We start from the raw sequence: 15,027 nt of genomic DNA, 5'->3' as shown, positions 1-15,027 counted from the left end.
GATGTGGATAAACAAACCTAAGCTCTTTGCACCTTGTATTTTTGGAAATTTAGGAGGAGGCCTGCTAGAGCAGGTGGCAAGGAGTGAAAACATAGGAGACAGGGAGAGAAGCCTTGCTATTGTTTTTTTGTTTTTTCTTTTTTAAAGTAGAATTAGGCTCATTGAAACTTTTTAATAGTAGTAACAAAAGGATATTGCGAGAAACTTGCCGTAGTGCAAGTTTTTAATGAGTTGCTTAAAGAAAAGATGTTTATTCAGGTAGAATAGAAGTTTGTTCTCTTGTTATCTAGGTTAATGTGAAGAATACACTACAATTTTATCAGACAGGATTACTCTGGTAAAACATAGAGGGGTAATATGCTGATGTTCCCTTGCTCTTCTGAAACTTTGAGAATCAGAAAAGACTGTTGGATGCTGACCTGGGAAGGCAGAGAAACCTCTAGCCGGAAGAAAGAGATGATAAACAGAGACTTAAGTAAACAAAAAGAAGTCAGCCTGACTCATTACACTGCCACACACTTTTATTCTTTGTGATCACTATTATTTATTTGACACACAAAGCTTGAATCCTTGCAGTTTACACAGTAATGGATGGGAATTTTTGTTAATGTGAATCCTTCCATAGCAGGAAGCAGCCCCCCGACTCTAAGACCTATCAGTTGTTAGCTTGATGGATACATTTCAGATAAAATGCTTCATGTGTTTTGTATTTGGGGTGTGTTAAGAACTGGATAGTTTTGAGAGCAGATAAGTTGTAAGAATGAAGAAATACAATGTTAATACAAAAAAGTCCTTGGGTTTGGTTGCTGGCAAAGGAAAAAGTGCAAATTAGATTATTGTTAAATTTGAAATATGTTTTTCTTCTTGCATCTGTTAAAAGCTTCGAAGAGTCACGATAGAACTGTTTTAAATAGTAATTAAAACTTTTAAAATGTTTGCAGGTGCAGATTCTGGACAGATATCTGAAGAAACATGGAATTTTCTTCAGTCAATCTATGGTGGAGGCCCAGAGATTATACACAAACCACCTGCTCCTACAGTAGAACCTGATATCTTGCAAACCGAAGAGAAGATTGAATTAGAAACTCACTGTCTGTAGCTACTGAGGAAAAGACGAATTTGTAAGGAATCCAGCTTCCTTACAAAATGCCCAAAATACATTCCTAAAAGTTTTATTCTTTTGTGTATTGGAGGCACATCTCACTGGGCATTCATTAACTACCGAAGTGTAAGTTGAAATATACATTGCCATTTGTTTAAATGAAGACTGTTTCTGTTTTGGAAAGTGTGTAGTTTGTTCTTGAAGTGTTTGATCAGTGGAAAACACTGTCATTTCTGGAGTTTTCAGTGTAAGTCAAAAACCTGTTATATCCTTAGACTTGAAAAATGGGAGCAAAGTTCTAGAGATGTTATATAACCCTCCTGATTGGGCTTCTGATGCCTACAAACTTCTGCCTTCTTAACTGTAAAGTCTTGGCAATTCTAGGTGTAAGGAGAGTATATTCTAAATGGATTGTAATCAATGATAAAGAAAAAGGATTTTAATTTCTTAAATGCTCAGGAAAAAAATTCTCACTTATTTTGCACTGTAAGTATATAAAATGAGTAACATCCAAATACTTAACATATTTGAATGGATCAAACATTAATGTAGATTGAATATTGTTTTAGTCCGCGGATGTCATAAGTTATTACCTGCTCAGTTTTGCATCTTTAGGCTTCTGTAAGTCTACAAACCTGCTAGCATTAATAATATTTGTGAGAAAAAAGATGTAGTCTTCTCTAGGGTAACGTTTGAGAGCATGAAATGTGAAATGTAAAATGATTATGGACATGAGTGATATAAATTTCAGAAGTTAAATTGTCTGGTCTCTTGAATTATATTCACAGATAGTTGCTTTTGAAGAATTTTATTGTATTGTTCATTGGCATGATGACCTATAATGTGAAAAGCTGGATAAAATGTATATATTGCAAAACTTTACTAAATGAGTCAGATTGGAATGCAAAATGGCACTTAGTCTTTTCTTGGCCTGATAGTTAACAAATAATCAGTGTTATTCGAGGCTACTTGTTTGGTTTGTTTTTTGGGGGGGAAGAAAGGGGGTGGAGGGGGAAAAACAACCTTAACGTGGGGAGGGGTTGGAAGCCTTCTCAAATGTTTTTCATTTATTACATCAGTATGAAAACCTTGGAGTAATACTGTGATATTGTTCCCACACCCATATATTTCCTGGCTACTTTATATTGAGGCAATGATGTAGACAGTTGTATAGCTTGTTTGAAAAGTACTGATGTAACATTCTTCTGGCTGGTTTTATATCTAGTATAAAATGAAACTTGTGTTGTACTTTATAAAGTACTTAAAGCCATCGTGGTTAAAAAGCCACCTGTAAGAGTCCCAGTATCCTATAACCTAAACTACTGATGTGTTGGACAGGTTGAATAGAACAGACTGCCCCAGTAAAAATTGCAAAGGAGGAAAGGCTTGATGCTGGGGATATTAGCTTGTCCAAGGCATGAAGCAGTTCTGTGTCAGATATTCTGGGTATTACAGCAGATCAGACAAAGAGTCAAAATCCAATTGTAGAGGAAAAAAAACAAAGCAAAACAAACAAAAAACATCCGATGCAAGGCACAGGAGGTAATTATTCTGCCCTACTTGGTGCTGTGCTTGATTGTGAGATTTCATATGTACTGCTCCCAGTTTTCTTAAATGAGTAGGAATATCTGCCTCAGTAATGGTGACTCAGGTTTAGATAGAAATATTTCTAGATTTCTAATAGTCTAGCAGTTCTGCAGAATTTTTTTCCACTGCAGTCCTGAACTGTGGTGTGCATAAACCACTGAGATGCTTCAAATTAGCTGAGTTGTGAAGTTCCTCTGTCACCTCAGTGACAGGCATCCTCACACTACAACTATTTGTCATGCTAACAAAAAAGGAAATTCCCAAGTTTGCAGGGATTAAATGTGTTTGTGTTTAAGATGGTTCCAAAAAGATGACTGCCTTGTTTTTAGCACTTTGAGAACTTTGTGAAGGATTTTATGCCACAGAAATGGAAATAGCCTTTTAAAATAAGACAGTGTGGGAGAACTCCAGATGGATTGCTTGTGTATAGTGGAAGGCAGGCAGCACTGCAGTGCTTACAGGAGAAAAACCTGCACTGTGAAGAGAGATCTGATTAATAGCAGAGGAAGAATGTATCTCAGAAAGGGGGCATAGAAATGATTTTTCTCCATAAGCTTTTAACCAGTCTTCTTAGATTGTTTGTCCATTTGTTTCCAGTTGAGGAAAGACAGCAGTGTGTTTGGATGCCCGGGAAGCTGTCATTTCACAAAGGGAAAATTCAGTGGAGGCCGTCTTTGAGGCTTGGGAGTCTAGATTTGAGCTATTAACAGACTGCTGTTCAGTCTGGTCACTTTAACTCTGTCTTCTGGAGAAAACTGCCTGAGGAGTTGAATAGCTGAAAGTTTGCGCTCTCTGTGTTTTTCAGGGTTTGTTGTTGTCTATTTATTTACTACAAGTAGTTTAGTTAAGTGTTTATTGGAATCTCCAGCATCCAGAAGGATGCTTCAGATACTGTGTGAAGTAAGTGAATGTATAACTGGGGGCAAAAAGATGAACCAAAGAGCTGTTGAATTAGTAGCAAAACAAGGCACTTCTACAGTATACTTGAGAGCTCAGAGCTAAGTAGTGTGCTTAATGAAGTAAGTTAGTTGTAAAATTATTCCTTGTTACTGGGATCTTTTACTGACTTATAAGCAAGTCTTCTTGTTTCTGGAATATTAGGTGATGGAGGAAGTTCTAGAGATGATTATGATAAAAATTCATTTTTTTATTCAGAAAACTGTTTCTGTAGGCTGAATCTATACTAGTCCTATGTCTGATGATGGTGATGTGTTTGTATCAATTTATGTTTGAAATGCACAGTCTATTTCTCCTGTTCCTTAATTGGCTGGAGGCACTACAGTAACTATTTTTGCTTCTGCTCTGGAATAGTGATCTTGAGTAGATGCATCAGATAAAGGTTTACGTTTTTAAACAGATAAATGACTCTGGAATTCTATAATGAGTGTCAGTCTTTCTGTCAGCCTGAAAGCTTGCTAGGAAACTTAGAGATTCAATACACTGTTTAGTAACTCTATCAAGGGAAGATTAAATGGAGCAAAAAAGCGTTTTTACTAATGTGTATCAGACAAGATCACAGTCAATTTTGGTAACTGCATACTTTGAGAAGTGTTGTCGTTGTCAACTATTGAAATGCATGAATGCAGCAAAAACATGTTTGTAAGCATCTAACAAAAATTGCTGTAGGGTAACATCTCTCTGGTATGAAATCTGCCAAATCTGAATTCAGGAGAGAACAGATACACCCTTTGTTGCCACATGTTCCTGGCTGTGATAAGGAGGTCTTGGTTTAGAACTTTACTGCTCTATCTTCTAGATGCTGTACTGTGACTTGCAACCTACTATATGTGGTTGCATGGAAGCTTCTTTTTTATTTTTATTTATTTATTTGTTTATTTATTTATTTCAATTTAATCTCTTTTCCCCCACAAAACTGTATTTCATGTGGAAGTTCTTGTCTTTTTTGCTTTGCCTGGGAGTTGCTTGGGAATAGTCACACGGGAATTCTGACTGCTCTGCCAATAGAGCTATGCTGATTGGAGTTACCTTCTGACCAGGCTATCAAAGTGGAGATGTCTGAAGATTGGAGCCAACAAGTAGTAGTGTTAGTCCCTAATTTGGAGGCACAGAATACTCAAAGAAGTCTGTCCTTTCAGCATAGCACAACATTCAGTGATATCTGAAAGAACTTATATTTCAAGCCTTCTGCGAGTGTGTATGATCCTGTATTTTTTTCAACCCTACTGCAGGCTAATTTCATATGACTAGCTGTTCAGTTAGCAGCTTGTCCTACTGGCAGTGGGGTATCAGCAAAAAGAGTAAGGAATATGCTTGGCTAGAGAATACATTAAGTGGATGTAACAATTTTGATTTGTGGAGCAGAAGTTAAATATGGCTGACGTTTTCTTATGAAATCTGGTGTAATTTAATGCACAGTGCTAATGTGTTATGTAAGAATCCTGCTTTTCAGATTCAAAGCTCATAAAGTAACTGGCTTTTAGTAACATAAGCTATCCTGTGATTTCTCAGAAGGACTAAATGCAAGGAGCTTCTTTCCATTTCGCATTACAGACAATTGTTTCTAATCAATATTCACACATAAGCTAATTTAGAAAAGCAAACCTGAGATTTGGAAAATGTACAAAAATTGTTCAGATTATCTGATTGAAGAAACAAGCAGATTCTTCTTAATTGCCATACAACCATTTTACACCAAACTAAGAAAACCCTGTTCCGTTTATTCCTTTTGAATTCCCTGTGTACATCTGGCTTAGTGCAGTCTAAGCAGTTTTCTCACTGAAAACCTTTCAGCTCTTCATTTTGCCCAGGAAATGAGTAAAACAACTAGGCTTTTTCATTCTTCCAAACAGATGGCTTTTCTGGCTTCCCTCTATACTTAAGCCATCCAGAGCTGACAATTAGTAGCAGGAAGCAAAGTAAGAATTCTAGACTTCTGAAGTGTCACAAAGAGGGACAAATTGCTTTCAACATTATTTCACCAAAATTATCTATTTACAAACTCAGTTTATCTTATTGGATCCTTTTGGAGTTGGGGTCGAAAAGAGAAAAAACATAACTCATTTTCTTGCATACATTCTGTAATAGATATTGCTATTTAAAACACTTGGCTGGTCTTCAGTTAATAGCTTCAGCCTAGCTTTCAGTGATTCAACAAGGCGATAAAGCTTTTATCCTCTGTAAACGTGTGAGCACTGCCACATCATAAGGTAAAAATGGCCCTGTTTATACTGCATCTAAAATTACAGGTGTTTGCTTACAATAGCTGAGTCATACTTTTCATTAAAAAGCTGGTATTATCACAAAATTTTTCTCTCCTAACGGTGTGTCAGCTGAGATATGCAGATTAAATTAAAAAAAAAGTCCATTTGTGAGGAACAGATCACTCATTGATTTTATGGATTCTTATGAGAGGTTTCCTTGTAAAGGTTGTTTATGGGTAGATTTAAGCAACGGGATCTTGATACTGCAATAGGAAACTCATAAGCTGAATGAATAAGTAAGTTTTCTGATTGGTTTAAGACTGAGTTGATTAGCTAAGAGTAACAGTGAGTTGTGCTGAGCTAGCCCTCATCCATTTCAGGATGGTTTATTAGGTTTGGGCTCAGCTGGCTTCAGGAAGTCTCTGCTCTTGACCAGGACTTACTGTGCAGCCACCAAAGCAATTCCCCACAAACTACTCAGTCCAATACAGCTCTCTTGAATAACAGCAAATAAGCCTGAGCTGAACTACAGAGAAGAATTCAATTGTAATCTCCCTTCTGCATGATGCTGTAGAGCCAGCATAGATCTTGGAGCAGCGGCTGAGACCATAAACCCTGTGTTTAATAGCAGCATTGGGTAGGCAAATGCCCTTCTTAGAGCATACTGGAAAAATACCATAACTAACCTAGCTGTCCTTCAGATCAGTTTCTCAATTGTGCTGAACTGTGCAGAGTGAGCTTTGTTTTGACAAATGTTAGGAAAAAAAAACAAAGAGGAAAAAAACCCACATTTGCTTTAATAATGGAAAAGCAGTTATGCTGTTTGTTGATGTTAAACAGGTGGAAACAGTGATGCTGCCACTGAAAGCATGAGTCCTGTAACAGCTCTGTCAGTGCTGGACCTTATGGTCTTGTGCTCTATGCACAAATATGAGCAAATATGACTATGCACAAATATGAGCAGGGGCTCCAATGAAATGGTGGGGATCTCATTTTGTAGCTAATAGTGACTTTACAGGTGGGGCTGGCTCTTTTTTAGCTTGTCCCATTGTAACATGAGGAAAAGCTGCCATTAACACAGTTTTCCCTTGGTCAGAATGGTTTTGTTTTGTTTTTTACTACCACCAGTGGCAAGGCCAGAAGGGTTGCTACTGCATTATGAATTACTTGAGGCTGCCCACAGCAAAATATAGTTACCAGTTATTGATGTATGGCATAACTTGCTGATGGATAAAATGGTTGTACCAAAGCTTATGGATTAGATAGGTTATATAAGTAGCTGGGGAAGGGGAAATGTGTTACAGAAATGTGATGGTGCTGGGCAGGACCATATTCCTATAGGCTTAGGAATTATTTAGAAGCTGCTACAGCCTCCTGCAGGAAAGGAGCTGCCAGATAGCATGAACAAATAGAAAAAGTTCGAATTGTGGAGACAACAGAGTCAAAAAGTAGAGCTCCATCCAACCAGCTTCAAACAAAGCAGGTTTCTCAGGGTTTAAATGTAAATTTTCTTGGGTGGAGACAATAAGTATAATAAGAATAAGCATAGTAAGTATGCTTGATCTCCTTACTCTGCATGGCTTGGTTTTTTTCCTCTTTACATATAGTTATTTTCCTCTAGGAGGCTTGCTGAGCCAAACTGCCCTGTGGGTACGCAATTGCTGGATTCATTCCAGTGAAAGCAGGGGCATATAGAGGTGGAGCACAGCCCAGGAGCATCCCCTTCATTAACAGGAGCCATTACCAAAAGCACTGTGCCATTAACAACGGTTGCTCTGTTATCATCTCATCACTAGATATTATTGCTTCTTAAGGAAGATAGCAGAGCTTAGCATTTAGACACTCCTCAGTGAATTCAAAGCGAATCCTGGTCTCGGGTGTGGCTAGGCAATATGGTTGGACTGGTTCAAACTTGTTGCCAAAAAGTATCTTCTGCCAAGAGAGAGTAGTCCCGCTCCTCCCCACCGCTGGCAACACCTTTGCCCCAACTTCTCATATGCTGCCTCTGTTGTCCATCATCCAAAGCAGTTTATTTCTTTGGTTATTAAAACCCCAGAAATGGGAACAGCTCCTTGGTGTCTTAAAGGTCTGATTTACTGGGTGTTCAGATGGGCACCAGTGCAGTTAGGGGGGGAGGGTGTGGGGAAAGGGTGCTGCTTTGTGTCAGCAGGCTGTCAGATCAGCTCTGCTGTATTGCTCAACTGCGCCCTTCGGCAGCCATGGGAACTTGAACAAAATACAATAGATTTTGCTGTGAGAACACTCAGTTCTACTGTGAAAGCGCTAGCACTTGGCTGCAATGCAATAATGCCTTCAACGGCTGCAGCTGTTGAGCTGGGCAAACATATTTCTGCACTGATCGCAGTCGATGCTTACAGGTGCTTCTGCAATAACAACACAAAAGGCTCCACTGCTCTTTAAGATTTGGGCACACAGACAGAAGGCTACATGAAAACAGCAGCAGAGTCAACAACAAAAATTTCCTTCTCCCTCTTGTGGGATTTCTGTTGTTTTGAATCCCTTTGCAGGATTTCCAAGTCAACAAGAAGAAGGGAAAAGTGGAAACCGCTTGGGAAAGTGGAAAAGCGACTGAGGTTTTTATGCAGACTGCAGGACTGCATGGCCAGACTAGTAATTGGGGCAATTATGGTGTTGTTAAATGGGAAAAGATCCTTTCCGCACAGAAGCACAATCAGTCTGACCGCCACAGCGCCTTTCCTTAAAAGAAATTGAAAATATTTTTTTCTAGGTAATCTTCTATTACAGAAAGCTGATCTAGTCTAGGATTTTCCAGTAATTTGCAGAGTTGCTAGAGGTTCTTATTATAATGTTTTTATTGCCTTTCATAAGCGTTTACATAGAAAACTGGAATATTTTGATCCTCATTACCTGAAGCTCACCAAATACATAAGAAAAAAAAAAAGCCCCCCCATAACCGTGGGTTTAGAGGAGAACGAGAGTTACACGATAGATCCTCTCCCTTTGGGAAAAGGCATCGGTAAATAAAGTCCCACCACGTAAACAGGCTGACTCGCAGGGAACGAGGAGGATGCCAAAAAAAAAGACGTGAACGGTTGATTTTCAGCCACCGGTCCAGAGAGCGCAGGACGCGGATCCGCGGAGCAGCGCTTTCTGGGCTGAGAAGGGGAAGGGCTCTCCGGCAGCACGGCGCCCGCCGCGCGCTCCGGGAAGCGGTGCCCGCCGGCAGCCCGCAGCCGGCAGCCCGCCGCCCGCAGCGATCCCGCCGCGCCCCGGCCGCTGCCGCCTCAGCCGCACGCGCGAGCGGCGCCGCGCCTCCCCCCCCTCGTCCCCTCAGGACGGCCCGCCGGGCACCCGCCCCCCGCACGGGCCACCTCTCGGGGCCGCCCAGCGCGCGGCCTCACCCGGCAGCGCAGCCCCCCGCCCGGGGGCAGCGGGCAGGCCGTGCCGCCGCCCCCGCCCTCTGCCAGCAGGCGGAGCTGCAGGGAGTGGGTCCCCGCCGCAGTGGCTGGAGGGGGAGGGGAAGGAAGCGGAAGGAGCCGCCGCCGCCGAGCTGAGGGGAGCAGGCGCTGTGCGGAGCCGCCGCCGCCGCCGCCGCCGCCTGGTGCGGGCAGCACGGAGGGAGCGAGCCGCGCGCCGGGCTGCGCGGGGCCGGCCGCGCCGAGGAGCGGGCGCCAGGTGAGGGCCCGGGCCCGGGCCCAGCCCCGGGGAATGGGGGACCCGGATGGTGCCGAGTTCGGAACCCGCGAGGGGAGGGGGAAGGCGAAGGAGGAGGAGGAGGAGGAGGGAAGGAGCGGGGGGAAGCCCCCACGTGACCACCGCGTGCGGGAGGAGGTGGCGGCTCGCGCGCCCCGTTCGAATCAGCTGGCCGGCAGCGGCGCCTCCTGCGCGTGCGCGGCGGCTCCGCCTCCCCCCTCCCTCATCCCCTCTGTCCCTCCCCGTGACCCCCCTTCCCAGGCGTTACGTGCGTGCACGGGTGTCCGTGCGCGCGCCCGGTCTGACACCGCGCGGCTGGGGACACGTGCGCGGCGCCGCGGCCGCCATGTTGGGTCTGAGCGAGCGTGCGTGTGCGCGCGGGGCCGGGCCGGGTCGCGGGGCGGGGATGGGAGAGGAGGAGGGAAAGTGGGGGAGTGGGGAGGGGAAATCTCGCGAGGTCGCGCGGTTCCTGCGGGAGCGGGCCGGCTGCGGGATGGCGGCGCGGCGCTGGGCGTGCTGGGTAATGGTAACGGGGGCCCGGGGGGCGGGGACCCTGCGATCAGCCTCCTCCCCGCCGGCGTGCCCCGGACCGCGCGGGAAGCGGGGCGGGGTCGGGCGCCCCGGGGAAGCGCTACTGGCTCCGCTCCCGGCCCTCCCTCCCTTCCCCCGCCCCGGCCCGGCCCCGCCTCACCTCAGCTCACCTCGCGCTGCCCGGGCCGCACTTCGCTCCTCAGAGCGGCGCCCGCCCCACCCCGCCGGTGGAGCCCTCCGGCCGCCTCTGGGCCGAACGTGCGGCAGCGCCTGGGATCGGGGCCCGGGCTGCCGGCTGGCCAAGAGGGGCCGAGGAACCTCCGGCTCCGCTTCGCCCCTCGGTCCTTCCTGACCGAGGCCGTTTGCGGCCGTGGGTCCCCCGGCCTCTCGTGGCTCGGACGCGCGCTCGGTGCCGGCACGTTGTGCTGCTGCTGCGCTCAGCCCTGGCTGTTGGATGCCCGCAGCTCCTGTCGCAGAGCACAAAAGACATCGCAGATCTGATCTCTGTACGTCCCAAGCTTGTGGAATACTTCTCAGTCTCCTGTTCCACTTAGAGCAATGATTCCCGTAGTGCCCGTGTGTCCCAGCTGTCCCAGCTCCCCTTTGTCACCCAGCCCTGATAGCAATGGGAGAACTTAAGGTTCTGTGTCATCCTTATGGTATCTTGTGTTCTCTCCCTGATTATCCCAGAGTGCTGACAGGGGCTGTGGTCTTGGGGTTAAACTCTTCCTGTTACTAATTTAGACTGAGGCTGATGTATAATGATAACAAAGCTTTCATAAAAGAAATCTGAATACCCAGGTGTTCTGGGCATTCAGATTTCCAACTGTTACTCAGCAGTAAGTAAGCAGTTGTTATTAGATGAACTATAATAGCTACTTGGTGGTTCTAGGTGTATTTGTGTGTTTTCCATTGATATTGCCATTACTGCTAAACTAATAACATATAGAGATCAAAACTTTAAGCATACTCCATGTTTTGTATTAAATACTGACTTTTACAACCCCTAAAGATGTGTCTTTTCCATGTATTTCTGCTTACATTTAATTACAACACTTTCCCCCTTGCTGATGCAAGGACTGGAAAAACATTGGTTGAAGAAAAAGTGGTCTGCAGGAGACAAACTCAGTTCTTTTAAGGAAAAGTGTATGCAGTAAAATATTAGTGTTAGTTGGGTGAAATTTTCACTCAGTTGAAGCCATTCATGAAACTCCCTTGCTGTAGAAGGGTTTAGTTAGCAATTTCCTTCAGCATGTGGCTTCTGAGGAGTCATTCAGAATGTGAGCTACTTTGGGTGCAAGTTTTATGCTTATTTCATAGAAACGTGGTATGTCCTGGAATTACAGTAAAGACTTTTTGTGAAGGATTGTTTCGCAGTGTGGCCATGTGTGTCAATAAGGAGCAGCAGTTACGACCTGAAACTGAAATTCTGATATGTCTATTTGTTTTGTTGTCCAGTAATAGAACTTCCTGCAGTTCTCAGTTGTACCACTGTAAACTAAAATGATTTTTCTTTGCATTGTATACTACAAATATCTAATTAATAAGAGAGAGGCAGTATTAAGTAGCTTATTTACTGAGCAATTTAGTGATGAAGTTCAATTGTGTTTTATGTCTGGAAAATGAGAACTAGTAAATGGAATTTTTGAACTCAGTATTACACATTTAGTATGCAAAAATGATTAGATCTGTTTCACACAGTTTAGGAGGATATCCTATGGCCTTCTGTTCTATTGCTAAACAATGCCTGGCTGCCTTGATATTTATTGGCATTTCCAATGTAGTGTGATGTCGGATCCCCTTTGCTGTCTGCCACATACAGAATGGAGACTTCCCTCTCCCAGTATTTCCAAGAGACTGGAGGAAATGTTGAGTTCTGGTTCTTACAGACTGTTCTGGGTACTGGGAGTAGATTGGCATCTTGTCACTGATAGTTGCCTGGTGCCTGCAAGGTGATAAGGCTTCCACTTTGCTCTTCTGCCACTGTGTTGGGTAAGTGAAATAGGGAACAGTTTCCTCATGTTTCAAAATGAACTCAGTGAGTTGGAATAGAAGTCTTGGCAGTCTGTCCCATTTCCAGATGTTTATTACCATTTTTTAAAAATAAGTCTTTCACATTTGAAAAGCTCTCTTTCACATCTTTGCAGCTTCTCTGTCAGTGGTTGCTTTCTTAGGGCTTTCCCCAAAATGGAAGTCTTTGCATTTTGCAGGAACTGTTGCTACAGGTTTCTTCAGTCGTAAAGAACCAGATTTGCATGAGGCAGCTTGCTTTGCAAGTATTTAGCATTTGCCTGTATCCATACCTTTACGTTGTACTGACATAAATTCTAGAACTGCAGTACTGGGAGACCTATTGTTCCCTTTCTTTGGGGTTGGTTTAAATATACTTGGATGATTCCAGGCAGATATTTGTAGAAGTTGTCCTTAAAATCTTGGAACAAGAAAAAAATCTTCCACCTCTGTAGGCGGGAGAGAAGGTACAGAAAGGGGAAACTTTCGCACTTCTGGAGTGAGAAAGTTCTTAGTTTCCAAATTAAGTGTACTGTGCTGGAAATCAGGCTGCTTTTTATAAAAACTTGCTTCTGATAAACATTACACTTAAGTCTAATATTGTTCTAGCTATAACAATACCATAAACGTGGCTTGTGCTTCGAAAACTGCCTTTGCTGTAGCAAAACTTTTCTAAGCATTTATTTTAGTTTTGTGAAAACCTGTTGAAATACTATTAGGAAATGCAGAGGTAAGCATTTAGTAGCACTTTCTTCTTGGATGTTGTTCTTTAAACAAAAGGCTTTTCAAAAGGTTATGTGCATTTTCATAATCAAAGCAAAATGCTCAGTTTTGGTTTTGTAGCATAATAGGCTGATAACTTCTACAGTCTGTGTCTCAGTCCTGTGTATTAGTTACAGGCTTGTATTTAATTACTTCTGCTTACACAGACAGTTATCATAGAGGAGGTTTTTATATCTTCAGACCAAAAGCTTAAATTACAGCAACTGTTCTTGAAAGTTACTTTAAGCTTTTAATGCTTATAACGAACTCAGCAAAATGTGGATGTGCCAGAAGATCAGCTGTTCCAATCCTTGGCCCTTTGGAAATGCAGCAGGACCATTCTCTGTGATGACCAAGTTCCTTTTTGGTTGCTTGTTTCAGAGCTCGTGGGCCCTTGGTTAAAGTTTTACTTGATACTCTATTTAAATATTTTTGCTTTGCATTAAGCTGAAAGCTTTCTATCTTGTTACTTCTGAAAACAGCTGACTCCCCTTGTAACAATGTTTTCTCTGTTCCACTAGCTGCTCTCCCTTTCTGTTTCTGTGTATCAAACTTTGTCACAAGACATAGAATATGATTGTTGGCAAGATAGAAAATTTAATTGTCCAAGATTTTAAAGGTGTTTTTAGTAGTTCAGTTAACAGTATTTAAACACAAATATTTGCTTTGATTAATTGGGTGCATATGTGCCAGACAAACTGCTGTAAGAAGGATCAGAGCAACAGCTTCCCCTTCGGAGAATCCTGGCTGGTAGCAGAGCAGTGGGATTTTGTCCTTTCCAGCTCTGTCCTGAGACATGTCTGATTCTGTCCTTAAAGTGCAGTGATTTGAGTTTAATACTTAATAAGAAAATATAAACGTCCAAAAGCAACTGTGTGTTCTTGGCAGTTTTCATGTTGATGCATAAATGACAACATCCTGCTTTTTGGTTTTGCCTTTTTTTTATTATTGGTTCATGTATGTACTCACATATCTGATCTGAATTTTTCAGAGCTAGAGATTTCTTGGAGTGAATGTGTCATTGTAGTATCTCTGTTACAGGCAAGAAAAACAGGAAAGTGGCCCAAATTCGGAACTGTTAGAGCTGTGCAACTAGGTTACTTTGCCACTAAAGCTTTAAAGAGGGAAGAGAGTGCTGGAGGCCTCCCCTGTGTGTTTGTGTATGAAGGTTTTCCAGCAGAGTGACAAAGCACAGTAGTGCTGAAGTTGGAAGTTTTATCTCCACAGATAAAGAATTCAGAAACACCAAAAATAGAAACTGTCAGAGAAGATTTGCCATGCTGGTTTGTACTTGTTAATTAAATGCTCTAAGGATGTTTCAAATTGAAGGAGTGCAGCATGTGGGATTCAGCAGGTGTATTTTGTGAGTTTAATCCCGTTTAGTCTTTCAGTTTGTGACTTGGATGATAGAACAGAGATTTACTAATTGCTGCAGTAGAGCTCAGGGTGGGGGGAATACAGGCACTGCAGTGTGAAATGACTGCAACAAATTGGACAGATGATCTGAAGGAAATACATGGGTTACATTTCAGCAAGGGGAAATGTGAAATAATATGTTTGGGTAGCAACAATAAACTTAAAATGAGAGACAACTGGTAGGGCAACAGATCTGCAAATAAGTGACTGTATCACAAAATGAACACAAATGAGTCATGCCAGCTTTAAAAATGGACACTGGGAATCACTCTGGGATATTGGAGCTGGGCTGTTGTTGTGTGTAAGATGCGAATTTCTGCAGCACTCAGTGTTAGGCCTCAGATGATGCACTGTCTCTGCTTTTTGTTCTTGTGCTTCAAACAGATTTGGACCAATCGAAGAGTATTTTAGGAAGGTTGCAGTAATGGCTTCTGAGGAAGGACCAGAAGGACTAAAATTGTTTAGACTGTAGCAGAGATGGGGAGGCGTAATAACAGGGCTTTAAGTATGGTAAGGATCGCTGCAGAGAGGAATGTAATGAACTGTTCTCTCCAGGTAGGACAAGAAATAATGGTCCTAAATAGCACAAAAGAAGGTTTCCAGCTCTGTGGATAGATAAAAACAGGGTTGAACGTCTGAGGGAGGTAATGGGATATCTGTTGATGAAAATGCTCTAGAAAAGATTAAATAGCCTTCTTTTAGAGGTGATTTGGGTGTAGTTGGCCTGTCCTTGGCAGAGGGGGTGGGGTGATTTGTCAGCATAAGATCTCCACATTTTTATGA

The 15,027-nt window shown here is 42.9% G+C and overlaps 2 protein-coding genes across 7 annotated transcripts in view; both read left to right on the top strand.

The window, feature by feature from the left end:
• The window catches only part of USP33 (ubiquitin specific peptidase 33), a 36,031-nt gene extending 33,942 nt beyond the window's left edge, over window positions 1-2,089 (top strand). For all 3 annotated transcript variants that reach the window (XM_048945159.1, XM_048945158.1, XM_048945157.1), the window contains exon 24: window positions 942-2,089. In XM_048945159.1, the coding sequence (XP_048801116.1) occupies window positions 942-1,099 (158 nt within the window). In that variant the 3' untranslated portion in view covers window positions 1,100-2,089. The remainder of the gene's footprint in view (window positions 1-941) is intronic.
• Window positions 2,090-9,398: 7,309 nt separating this feature from the next.
• The window catches only part of ZZZ3 (zinc finger ZZ-type containing 3), a 56,940-nt gene continuing 51,311 nt past the window's right edge, over window positions 9,399-15,027 (top strand). Inside the window, exon 1 of one of the 4 annotated variants that reach the window (XM_048944587.1) lies at window positions 9,399-9,507. The gene's annotated coding sequence lies outside the window, so the exon portion shown is untranslated. Of the gene's footprint in view, window positions 9,508-9,951; window positions 10,046-11,716; window positions 12,049-15,027 lie in introns of those variants that run through there. The other 3 variants (XM_048944589.1, XM_048944586.1, XM_048944588.1) reach the window with 3 other exon arrangements.

Source organism: Lagopus muta, chromosome 5, assembly GCF_023343835.1.
Source record: "Lagopus muta isolate bLagMut1 chromosome 5, bLagMut1 primary, whole genome shotgun sequence".
NCBI classification, from domain to species: domain Eukaryota; kingdom Metazoa; phylum Chordata; class Aves; order Galliformes; family Phasianidae; genus Lagopus; species Lagopus muta.
Note: the sequence above shows the minus strand (reverse complement) of the source record. Positions and strands in the feature narration are given on the sequence as shown.